The 12,500-nt window shown below is 48.8% G+C and overlaps 1 protein-coding gene across 4 annotated transcripts in view; it reads left to right on the top strand.

Annotated features, from left to right (window-relative positions):
- LOC118936825 (Krueppel-like factor 3) overlaps positions 1-12,500 on the top strand; it is a 38,584-nt gene that overhangs the window by 20,490 nt on the left and 5,594 nt on the right. For 2 of the 4 annotated variants that reach the window (XM_090188320.1, XM_090188322.1), the window contains 3 exons: positions 5,364-5,419; positions 10,800-11,304; positions 12,047-12,173. In XM_090188320.1, the coding sequence (XP_090044446.1) occupies positions 5,378-5,419; positions 10,800-11,304; positions 12,047-12,173 (674 nt within the window). In that variant the 5' untranslated portion in view covers positions 5,364-5,377. Of the gene's footprint in view, positions 1-5,363; positions 5,432-10,799; positions 11,305-12,046; positions 12,174-12,500 lie in introns of all 4 variants that reach the window. The other 2 variants (XM_090188318.1, XM_090188319.1) reach the window with 1 other exon arrangement.

A 12,500-nucleotide genomic window follows, 5' to 3' on the forward strand; every position in this document is an offset into this window, starting at 1 on the left:
AGTAGTAGTAGTATTAGCAGCAGCAGTAGTATTAGCAGCAGTAGTAGTAGTATTAGCAGCAGTAGTAGTATTAGCAGCAGCAGTAGTATTAGCAGCAGTAGTCGTATTAGCAGCAGCAGTAGTATTAGCAGCAGTAGTAGTATTAGCAGCAGTAGTAGTATTAGCAGCAGTAGTAGTATTAGCAGCAGCAGTAGTAGTATTAGCAGCAGTAGTAGTATTAGCAGCAGCAGTAGTATTAGCAGCAGTAGTAGTATTAGCAGCAGTAGTAGTAGTATTAGCAGCAGTAGTAGTATTAGCAGCAGTAGTATTAGCAGCAGCAGTAGTATTAGCAGCAGTAGTAGTATTAGCAGCAGCAGTAGTAGTATTAGCAGCAGTAGTAGTATTAGCAGCAGCAGTAGTATTAGCAGCAGTAGTAGTATTAGCAGCAGTAGTAGTAGTATTAGCAGCAGTAGTAGTAGCAGCAGTAGTAGTATTAGCAGCAGCAGTAGTATTAGCAGCAGTAGTAGTATTAGCAGCAGTAGTAGTATTAGCAGCAGCAGTAGTATTAGCAGCAGTAGTAGTATTAGCAGCAGTAGTAGTATTAGCAGCAGCAGTAGTAGTATTAGCAGCAGTAGTAGTATTAGCAGCAGCAGTAGTATTAGAAGCAGTAGTAGTATTAGCAGCAGCAGTAGTAGTATTAGCAGCAGTAGTAGTATTAGCAGCAGTAGTATTAGCAGCAGCAGTAGTATTAGCAGCAGTAGTAGTATTAGCAGCAGCAGTAGTAGTATTAGCAGCAGTAGTAGTATTAGCAGCAGCAGTAGTATTAGCAGCAGTAGTAGTATTAGCAGCAGTAGTAGTAGTATTAGCAGCAGTAGTAGTAGCAGCAGTAGTAGTATTAGCAGCAGCAGTAGTATTAGCAGCAGTAGTAGTATTAGCAGCAGTAGTAGTATTAGCAGCAGCAGTAGTATTAGCAGCAGTAGTAGTATTAGCAGCAGTAGTAGTATTAGCAGCAGTAGTAGTATTAGCAGCAGCAGTAGTAGTATTAGCAGCAGTAGTAGTATTAGCAGCAGTAGTAGTATTAGCAGCAGCAGTAGTAGTATTAGCAGCAGTAGTAGTATTAGCAGCAGTAGTAGTATTAGCAGCAGCAGTAGTAGTATTAGCAGCAGTAGTAGTATTAGCAGCAGCAGTAGTATTAGCAGCAGTAGTAGTATTAGCAGCAGCAGTAGTATTAGCAGCAGTAGTAGTATTAGCAGCAGTAGTAGTATTAGCAGCGGTAGTAGTATTAGCAGCAGCAGTAGTATATAAGCAGTAGTAGTATTAGCAGCAGTAGTAATATTAGCAGCAGTAGTATTATTAGCAGCAGTAGTAGTATTAGCAGCAGTAGTAGTATTAGCAGCAGCAGTAGTAGTATTAGCAGCAGTAGTAGTATTAGCAGCAGTAGTAGTATTAGCAGCAGTAGTAGTATTAGCAGCAGTAGTAGTATTAGCAGCAGCAGTAGTAGTATTAGCAGCAGTAGTAGTATTAGCAGCAGCAGTAGTATTAGCAGCAGCAGTAGTATTAGCAGCAGCAGTAGTATTAGCAGCAGTAGTAGTATTAGCAGCAGTAGTAGTATTAGCAGCAGCAGTAGTAGTATTAGCAGAAGTAGTAGTATTAGCAGCAGTAGTAGTATTAGCAGCAGCAGTAGTAGTAGCAGCAGTAACCATGGTAGTATTAGCAGCAGTAGTAGTATTAGCAGCAGTAGTAGTATTATCAGCAGTAGTAGTATTAGCAGCAGCAGTAGTATTAGCAGCAGCAGTAGTATTAGCAGCAGTAGTAGTATTAGCAGCAGCAGTAGTAGTATTAGCAGCAGCAGTAGTAGTATTAGCAGCAGTAGTAGTATTAGCAGCAGCAGTAGTAGTATTAGCAGCAGTAGTAGTATTAGCAGCAGTAGTAGTAGTATTAGCAGCAGTAGTAGTAGCAGCAGTAGTAGTATTAGCAGCAGCAGTAGTATTAGCAGCAGTAGTAGTATTAGCAGCAGTAGTAGTATTAGCAGCAGCAGTAGTATTAGCAGCAGTAGTAGTATTAGCAGCAGTAGTAGTATTAGCAGCAGCAGTAGTAGTATTAGCAGCAGTAGTAGTATTAGCAGCAGCAGTAGTATTAGCAGCAGTAGTAGTATTAGCAGCAGTAGTAGTATTAGCAGCAGTAGTAGTATTAGCAGCAGCAGTAGTATTAGCAGCAGTAGTAGTATTAGCAGCAGCAGTAGTAGTATTAGCAGCAGTAGTAGTATTAGCAGCAGCAGTAGTAGTATTAGCAGCAGTAGTAGTATTAGCAGCAGCAGTAGTATTAGCAGCAGTAGTAGTATTAGCAGCAGCAGTAGTATTAGCAGCAGTAGTAGTATTAGCAGCAGTAGTAGTATTAGCAGCGGTAGTAGTATTAGCAGCAGTAGTAGTATTAGCAGCAGTAGTAGTATTAGCAGCGGTAGTAGTATTAGCAGCAGTAGTAGTATTAGCAGCAGTAGTAGTATTAGCAGCAGTAGTAGTATTAGCAGCAGTAGTAGTATTAGCAGCAGCAGTAGTAGTATTAGCAGCAGTAGTAGTATTAGCAGCAGTAGTAGTATTAGCAGCAGTAGTAGTATTAGCAGCAGTAGTAGTATTAGCAGCAGTAGTAGTATTAGCAGCAGCAGTAGTAGTATTAGCAGCAGTAGTAGTATTAGCAGCAGCAGTAGTATTAGCAGCAGCAGTAGTATTAGCAGCAGCAGTAGTATTAGCAGCAGCAGTAGTATTAGCAGCAGTAGTAGTATTAGCAGCAGCAGTAGTAGTATTAGCAGAAGTAGTAGTATTAGCAGCAGTAGTAGTATTAGCAGCAGCAGTAGTAGTAGCAGCAGTAACCATGGTAGTATTAGCAGCAGTAGTAGTATTAGCAGCAGTAGTAGTATTAGCAGCAGTAGTAGTATTAGCAGCAGCAGTAGTATTAGCAGCAGCAGTAGTATTAGCAGCAGTAGTAGTATTAGCAGCAGCAGTAGTAGTATTAGCAGCAGCAGTAGTAGTATTAGCAGCAGTAGTAGTATTAGCAGCAGCAGTAGTATTAGCAGCAGTAGTAGTATTAGCAGCAGCAGTAGTATTAGCAGCAGTAGTAGTATTAGCAGCAGCAGTAGTAGTATTAGCAGCAGCAGTAGTAGTATTAGCAGCAGTAGTAGTATTAGCAGCAGCAGTAGTATTAGCAGCAGTAGTAGTATTAGCAGCAGCAGTAGTATTAGCAGCAGCAGTAGTAGTATTAGCAGCAGTAGTAGTATTAGCAGCACTAGTAGTATTAGCAGCAGTAGTAGTATTAGCAGCAGCAGTAGAATTAGCAGCAGTAGCAGTATTAGCAGCAGTAGTAGTATTAGCAGCAGCAGTAGTATTAGCAGCAGCAGTAGTATTAGCAGCAGCAGCAGTAGTATTAGCAGCAGTAGTAGTAGTATTAGCAGCAGTAGTAGTATTAGCAGCAGCAGTAGTATTAGCAGCAGTAGTAGTACTAGCAGCAGCAGTAGTATTAGCAGCAGCAGTAGTATTAGCAGCAGCAGTAGTAGTATTAGCAGCAGTAGTAGTATTAGCAGCAGTAGTAGTATTAGCAGCAGTAGTAGTATTAGCAGCAGCAGTAGTAGTAGTATTAGCAGCAGTAGTAGTATTAGCAGCAGTAGTAGTAGTATTAGCAGCAGTAGTAGTATTAGCAGCAGCAGTAGTATTAGCAGCAGCAGTAGTATTAGCAGCAGCAGTAGTAGTATTAGCAGCAGTAGTAGTATTAGCAGCAGCAGTAGTATTAGCAGCAGCAGTAGTAGTATTAGCAGCAGTAGTAGTATTAGCAGCAGCAGTAGTAGTAGCAGCAGTAACCATGGTAGTATTAGCAGCAGTAGTAGTATTAGCAGCAGTAGTAGTATTAGCAGCAGCAGTAGTAGTAGCAGCAGTAACCATGGTAGTATTAGCAGCAGTAGTAGTATTAGCAGCAGTAGTAGTATTAGCAGCAGTAGTAGTATTAGCAGCAGCAGTAGTATTAGCAGCAGCAGTAGTATTAGCAGCAGTAGTAGTATTAGCAGCAGCAGTAGTAGTATTAGCAGCAGCAGTAGTAGTATTAGCAGCAGTAGTAGTATTAGCAGCAGCAGTAGTAGTATTAGCAGCAGTAGTAGTATTAGCAGCAGCAGTAGTATTAGCAGCAGTAGTAGTATTAGCAGCAGTAGTAGTAGTATTAGCAGCAGTAGTAGTAGCAGCAGTAGTAGTATTAGCAGCAGCAGTAGTATTAGCAGCAGTAGTAGTATTAGCAGCAGTAGTAGTATTAGCAGCAGCAGTAGTATTAGCAGCAGTAGTAGTATTAGCAGCAGTAGTAGTATTAGCAGCAGCAGTAGTAGTATTAGCAGCAGTAGTAGTATTAGCAGCAGCAGTAGTATTAGCAGCAGTGGTAGTATTAGTAGTAGTAGTTTTAGCAGCAGTAGTAGTAGTATTAGCAGCAGTAGTAGTAGTACTAGTATTAGCAGCAGTAGTAGTAGCAGTAGTATTAGCAGTAGTAGCATTAGCATTAGTAGTAGCAGCAGTAGTAGTATCAGCAGTAGCAGCAGTAGTATTAGCAGCAGTAGTAGTAGCAGTAGTAGTAATAGTAGTAGTAGTATTAGCAGTAGTAGTAGCAGCAGTAGTAGTAGTAGTAGTAGTAGCAGTATTAGCAGCAGTAGTAGCAGTAGTAGTATTAGCAGCAGTAGTAGTAGTAGTAGTAGCAGTAGTAGTAGTAGTAGTAGTAGTAGTAGTAGTAGCAGCAGTAGTAGTAGTAGTAGTAGTAGCAGTATTAGCAGCAGTAGTAGCAGTAGTAGTATTAGCAGCAGTAGTAGTAGTAGTAGTAGTAGTATTAGCAGCAGTAGTAGTAGTAATAGCATTAGCAGCAGTAGTAGTAGCATTAGCAGTAGTAGTATTAGCAGTAGCAGCATTAGCAGTAGTAGTACTAGCAGTAGTAGTATTAGCAGTAGTAGTAGTATTAACAGCAGTTGTAGTAGTATTAGCAGCACTAGTAGTAGTATTATCAGCAGTAGTAGAAGTACTAGCAGTAGTATTACTAGCAGTAGTAGTAGTATTACTAGCAGTAGTAGTAGTATTACTAGCAGTAGTAGCATTATATCCTGTCTCTCTCTCTACAGGTCTGTCTAGTAATCATTATATCATGTCTCTCTCTCTCTACAGGTCTGTCTAGTAATCATTCTATCATGTCTCTCTCTCTCTACAGGTCTGTCTAGTAATCATTCTATCATGTCTCTCTCTCTACAGGTCTGTCTAGTAATCATTCTATCATGTCTCTCTCTCTACAGGTCTGGCTAGTAATCATTCTATCATGTCTCTCTCTCTACAGGTCTGTCTATTAATCATTATATCATGTCTCTCTCTCTACAGGTCTGGCTGCAGTCATGATGGTGTATGACTTTCCACTGAAGACAGACATGGAGACGGTGAGACTGGAGGTGTGGGTGTGTGGGTGTGAGTGTGTGTGGGTGTGATGGTGTGTGTGTGTGGGTGTGAGGGTGTGGGTGTGTGGGTGTGATGAGGGTGTGTGGGTGTGTGGGTGTGATGGTGTGTGAGGGTGTGATGGTGTGTGTGATGGTGTGGGGGTGTGTGTGAGGGTTTTTGGCTGTGATGGTGTGTGTGAGGGTGTGATGGTGTGTGTGAGGGTGTGATGGTGTGTGTGAGGGTGTGTGGGTGTGATGGTGTGTGGGTGTGATGGTGTGTGTGTGAGGGTTTTTGGCTGTGATGGTGTGTGTGATGGTGTGTGGGTGTGATGGTGTGTGTGAGGGTGTGTGGGTGTGATGGTGTGTGTGAGGGTGTGATGGTGTGTGTGAGGGTGTGATGGTGTGTGTGAGGGTTTTTGGCTGTGATGGTGTGTGTGAGGGTGTGTGGGTGTGATGGTGTGTGTGAGGGTGTGATGGTGTGTGTGAGGGTGTGAGGGTGTGATGGTGTGTGTGAGGGTGTGATGGTGTGTGTGAGGGTGTGATGGTGTGTGTGAGGGTGTGATGGTGTGTGTGAGGGTGTGATGGTGTGTGTGAGGGTGTGTGGGTGTGATGGTGTGTGTGTGGGTGTGGGTGTGATGGTGTGTGTGAGGGTGTGATGGTGTGTGTGAGGGTGTGAGGGTGTGATGGTGTGTGTGTGGGTGTGATGGTGTGTGCGAGGGTGTGATGGTGTGTGTGAGGGTGTGATGGTGTGGGTGTGATGGTGTGTGTGAGGGTGTGATGGTGTGTGTGTGGGTGTGATGGTGTGAGGGTGTGTGTGTGGGTGTGATGGTGTGAGGGTGTGTGTGAGGGTGTGTGGGTGTGAGGGTGTGTGTGAGGGTGTGTGTGTGTGATGGTGTGTGTGAGGGTGTGTGTGTAACGGTATTCTTCGTCCTCCTCTGACGAGGAGTATGAAATGTGGGACCAATGCGCAGCGTGGTATGTGTTCATGATGTTTATTTTACTGAACACTGAGAATACAAAATAACAACGTGAAAATAAACGAAAACCGAAACAGTCCTGAAAGGTGCAGAAAACACTAGACAGAAAAAAAATCACCCACAACCCACAGGTGGGAAAAGGCTACCTAAGTATGATTCTCAATCAGAGACAACGAACGACACCTGCCTCTGATTGAGAACCATACCAGGCCAAACACATAAACGCAACATAGAAAAAAGAACATAGACTACCCACCCCAACTCACGCCCTGACCAAACTAAAACAAAGACATAACAAAGGAACTAAGGTCAGAACGTGACAGTACCCCCCCCACCCCCCCCAAAGGTGCGGACTCCGGCCGCAAAACCTGAACCTATAGGGGAGGGTCTGGGTGGGCGTCTGTCCGCGGTGGCGGCTCTCATGCGGGGCGTGGACCCCACTCCACCATAGTCTCGGCCCTTGCCGCGGGTCCCGAATGGACGGGAGATTCCGGCAGCACCGGACAGACTGGCGGCTCAGGACAGACTGGCGGCTCAGGACAGACGGGCGGCTCTGCCAGCTCAGGACAGACGAGCGGCTCTGGCAGCTCAGGACAGACGGGTGGCTCTGGCAGCTCAGGACAGACGGGCGGCTCAGGACAGACTGGCGGCTCAGGACAGACGGGCGGCTCTGGCAGCTCAGGACAGACGGGCCGCTCTGGCAGCTCAGGACAGACGGGCAGCTCAGGACAGACGGGCTGCTCTGGCAGCTCAGGACAGACGGGCAGCTCAGGACAGACGGGCTGCTCTGGCAGCTCAGGACAGACGGGCAGCTCAGGACAGACGGGCAGCTCAGAACAGACGGGCAGCTCAGGACAGACGGGCGGCTCTGGACAGACGGGCGGATCTGGCAGCGCCGGACAGACGGGCAGCTCAGGACAGATGGGCGGCTCTGGACAGACGGGCGGCCCCGGCAGCTCAGGACAGACGGGCGGCTCTGGACAGACGGGCGGATCTGGCAGCTCAGGACAGACGGGCAGCTCAGGACAGACGGGCGGCTCTGGACAGACGGGAGGCTCTGGACAGACGGGAGGCTCTGGCAGCTCAGGACAGGAGGGAGACTCTGGAAGCGCTGGACAGGTGGGAGCACCTGGAGGGAGGAGACGGAGAGACAGCCTGGTAAGGGGGCTGCCACAGGAGGCCTGGTGTGTGGAGGAGGCACCGGATGGACCGGACCTTGGAGGCGCACTGGAGGTCTCGAGCACCGAGCCTGCACAACCTGTCCTGGCTGGATACTCCCTGTAGCCCGGCAAATTTGGCGGTGTTGGAACAGACTGCACTGGGCTGTGCTGGTGCACCGTGGACAGGGCTGGTGCCATGAAACCCGGGCCGAGGAGACGCACCGGAGACCAGATGCGCTGAGCCGGCTTCATAGCTCCTGGCTCAAAGCCCACTCTAGCCCGGCCGATACGAGGAGCTGCGATGTAGCGCACCGGGCTATGCCTGCGCACTGGGGACACCGTGCGCCTCACGGCATAACACGGTGCCTGCCCGGTCCACCTCTCTCCATGGTAAGCACAGGGAGTTGGCTCAGGTCTCCTACCAGAATTAGCCACACTCCCCGTGTGCCCCCCCAAGACATTTTTGGGGCTGTCTCTCGTCCCTGTTGCGCTGCCGTGCCAACTCCTCAAAATGCCACCGCTCTGCTTTGGCTGCCTCCAGCTCTTCCCTGGGGCAGCGATATTCCCCAGCCTGTGCCCGGGGTCCCTTGCCGTCTAAAATCTCCTCCATTGTCCAGGACTCCAGAACCCTCTGCTCCTGGGTACCACGCTGCTTGGTCCGGTTGTGGTGGGTGATTCTGTAACGGCTGTCCTCTTCATCTGAGGAGGAGTAGGAAGGATCGGACCAATATGCAGCGTGGTACGTGTTCATGATGATATTTATTTAAACTCCGAACACTAAACAAAATAACAAAGAGAATGAAATGAAACCGAAACAGTCCTGAAAGGTGCAGAAAACACTAGACAGAAAAAAATCACCCACAAAACACAGGTGGGAAAAGGCTACCTAAGTATGATTCTCAATCAGAGACAACGAACGACAGCTGCCTCTGATTGAGAACCACACCAGGCCAAATACGTAGAAAATATAACATAGAACATAGACAACCCACCCCAACTCACGCCCTGTGTGGGTGTCATGGTGTGTGGGTGTCATGGTGTGTGGGTGTGATTGTGTGTGGGTGTCGTGGTGTGTGGGTGTGATGGTGTGTGGGTGTCGTGGTGTGTGGCTGTGTGGGTGTGATTGTGTGTGGGTGTCGTGGTGTGTGGGTGTGTGGGTGTCGTGGTGTGTGGGTGTCATGGTGTGTGGGTGTGATGGTGTGTGGGTGTCGTGGTGTGTGGGTGTGGTGGTGTGTGGGTGTTGTGGTGTGGTGTGATGGTGTGTGGGTGTCGTGGTGTGTGGGTGTGATGGTGTGTGGGTGTGATGGTGCGATGGTGTGATGGTGTGATGGTGTCTGGGTGTGATGATGTGATGATGTGTGGGTGTGATGGTGTGATGGTGTGTGGGTGTGATGGTGTGTGTGTGTGTGTGATGGTGTGTGTGTGTGTGTGATGGTGTGTGTGTGTGTGATGGTGTGTGTGTGTGTACATAGAACAAAGAACATAGACAACCCACCCCAACTCACGCCCTGTGTGGGTGTCATGGTGTGTGGGTGTGATGGTGTGTGGGTGTTGTGGTGTGTGGGTGTGATTGTGTGTGGGTGTCGTGGTGTGTGGCTGTGTGGGTGTGATGGTGTGTGGGTGTCGTGGTGTGTGGGTGTGTGGGTGTCGTGGTGTGTGGGTGTCGTGGTGTGTGGGTGTTGTGGTGTGTGGGTGTGATTGTGTGTGGGTGTCGTGGTGTGTGGGTGTGATGGTGTGTGGGTGTGATGGTGTGTGGGTGTCGTGGTGTGTGGGTGTTGTGGTGTGTGGGTGTGATTGTGTGTGGGTGTCGTGGTGTGTGGGTGTGATGGTGTGTGGTTGTGATGGTGTGTGTTTCCATCCAACCATTTTACTGCACATGTTTACTACTCTCTAGGCATACAGTAGATCTCACACACACACACACACACACACACACACACACACACACACACACACACACATCTAGACTGACTGGTTTCCACATCTTTCTTGAGAAATGCTTCATGATGGACATTTGCATACAATTGGTACACACACACACACCATCACACACACACACACCATCACACACACACACACACCATCACACACACACACACCATCACACACACACACACCATCACACACACACACACACCATCACACACACACACACACACCATCACACACACACACACACACCATCACACACACACACACACCATCACACACACACACACACCATCACACACACACACACCATCACACACACACACACCATCACACACACACACACACACCATCACACACACACACACCATCACACACACACACACACACCATAACACACACACACACACCATCACACACACACACACACCATCACACACACACACACACCATCACACACACACACACCATCACACACACACACACCCTCACACACACACACACACACACCATCACACACAGACACCATCACACACACACACCATCACACACATACACACCATCACACACACACACACACACCATCACACACACACACACCATCACACACACACCATCACACACACACACACACACCATCACACACACACACACACCATCACACACAGACACCATCACACACACACACCATCACACACACACACACCATCACACACACACACACACACACACCATCACACACAGACACCATCACACACACACACACCAGTAGCTTGTATTGTTGTTTGTTTTTTGTTTGAAAGAATGAAAATGAAATACAATCTCTCTCTCCCTCCCTCCCTCCCTCCCTCCCTCCCTCCCTCCCTCCCTCCCTCCCTCCCTCCCTCCCTCCCTCCCTCCCTCTCTCCTCTCCTTCCCTCCTTCTCCTCTCTCTCTCCCTCTCTCTCTCTCCCTCTCCCTCTCTCTCTCTCCCTCCCTCCCTCCCTCTCTCCTCTCCTTCCCTCCTTCTCCTCTCCCTCCCTCCCTCCCTCCCTCCTTCTCCTCTCTCTCTCCCTCCTCCTCTCCTCTCCTTCCCTCCTTCTCCTCTCCCTCTCTCCTCTCCTTCCCTCCTTCTCCTCTCCTTCCCTCCTCCTCTCCTCTCCTTCCCTCCTCCTCTCCTCTCCTCCTCCTCTCTCCCTCCTCCTCTCCTCTCCTTCCCTCATCCTCTCCTCCTCCTCTCTCCCTCCTCCTCTCCTCTCCTCTCCTCTCCTTCCCTCCTCCTCCTCTCCCTCTCTCCTCTCCTTCTCTCCTCCTCCTTTCTCTCCTTCCTTCCATCAGTCTCTCTATCAGTCTTATCCCTCGGTAGTGAACAGCGTTATCTTCACCCCTCATCCCTACCACCCCACACAATACGCACACACACACACCTTCTCCCCCTCACACACACTCACACACGCCCAGTCCGCCAACCCCACCTCAAATACACAACTCGAACCAGTCGACTTGTCGGTCAGCAAACGACCCTCTCCCTCCTCCTCCTCCTCCTCCTCCTCCTCCCCTTCCTCCTGTTCCTCCACTTCCTCCCCGTACAGTCGTTCCTCCCCCCAGCCCTCCCCCTCCCTCCATTACCCCGTGTTGTTAGGCTCCGGCCCCGGGGTCGTCCAGGGTTCAGGGGTCATGCTGTCCCAGGTCATGCTACAACCCTTGTCCATCCTCTACCCCTCCTCCCCGCTGCACCTGCCTCAGCCAATCGCGGTCAACCGAACCGTCGCTGGCGACGACCACCACCATCATCATCATCATCACCATCACAGGCCGGCAGGAAGCTCACAACATCAGACAGGTGGGATATTTCTCTGTTATCCCTGAATCTCCCTGTCTTTACCTGGGTAATACTGTCGTGTGTGTGTGTGTCTCTCTCTCTCTCTCTCTCTCTCTCTCTCTCTCTCTCTCTGTCTCTCTCTCCTCTCTCTGTCTCTCTGTCTCTCTGTCTCTCTCTGTCTCTCTCTCTCTCTCTGTCTCTCTCTCTCTTCTCTCTCTTTATCTCTGTCTCTCTGTCTCTCTGTCTCTCTCTCCTCTCTCTGTCTCTCTGTCTCTCTGTCTCTCTCTCTCTCTCCTCTCTCTGTCTCTCTGTCTCTCTGTCTCTCTGTCTCTCTCTCTCTCTCCTCTCTCTGTCTCTCTGTCTCTCTCTCTCTGTCTCTCTCTGTCTCTCTCTCTCTCTCTCTCTCTTCTCTCTCTTTATCTCTGTCTCTCTGTCTCTCTGTCTCTCCGTCTCTCTGTCTCTCTCTGTCTCTCTCTCTCTCTCTGTCTCTCTCTCTCTTCTCTCTCTTTATCTCTGTCTCTCTGTCTCTCCGTCTCTCTGTCTCTCTCGCTCTCTCTCTCTCTCTCTCTCTCTCTCTCTGTCTCACTCTCTCTGTCTCTCTCTCTCTCGCTCTCTCTCTCTCTCTCTTTCTCTCTCTCTGTCTCTCTGTCTCTCTCGCTCGCTCTCTCTCTCTCTCTCTCTCTCTCTCTCTCTCTCTCTCTCTCTCTCTCTCTCTCTGTGTGTGTGCGTGTATTAACTGGTGTGTGTGTGTTTTTCTACCCAGAATCCTCCATGAAGTCAGAGCTCAGAGGCGACGCACACCACAAGCTAATCAAAACAGAGCATGCCCACGACTCATACAACCAGGAAATGACCTCATCGGTCATCAGCGCGCCACAGGCCTATAGCGAGTGAGTAGAGGCAGAGCTTGCTACTACATACAGGAGAAGAATGGTTTCTTACCTAGTTTTTTTACGGGAGGGAGGGAGAGAGGGAGGGAGAGAGAGAGAGTTAGAAAGAGAGAGAGAATTAGAAAGAGAGAGAGAATTAGAGAGAGAGAGAGAATTAGAAAGAGAGAGAGAATTAGAGAGAGAGAGAGAGAGAGAGAATAGTTTAAGGACAGTGACCTAAAGACGAGGGTTTAAGGAATGTTACTTCCTCTTTGTGATATTTCCCGCTCTGGTTGCCAGGGCAGCCCCCCCCCCTCCCCCCCCCGGCATCCCAACGCTTCTGAGGAA

Source organism: Oncorhynchus mykiss, chromosome 10, assembly GCF_057628025.1.
Source record: "Oncorhynchus mykiss isolate SJ-2025 chromosome 10, ASM5762802v1, whole genome shotgun sequence".
Lineage (NCBI taxonomy): Eukaryota > Metazoa > Chordata > Actinopteri > Salmoniformes > Salmonidae > Oncorhynchus > Oncorhynchus mykiss.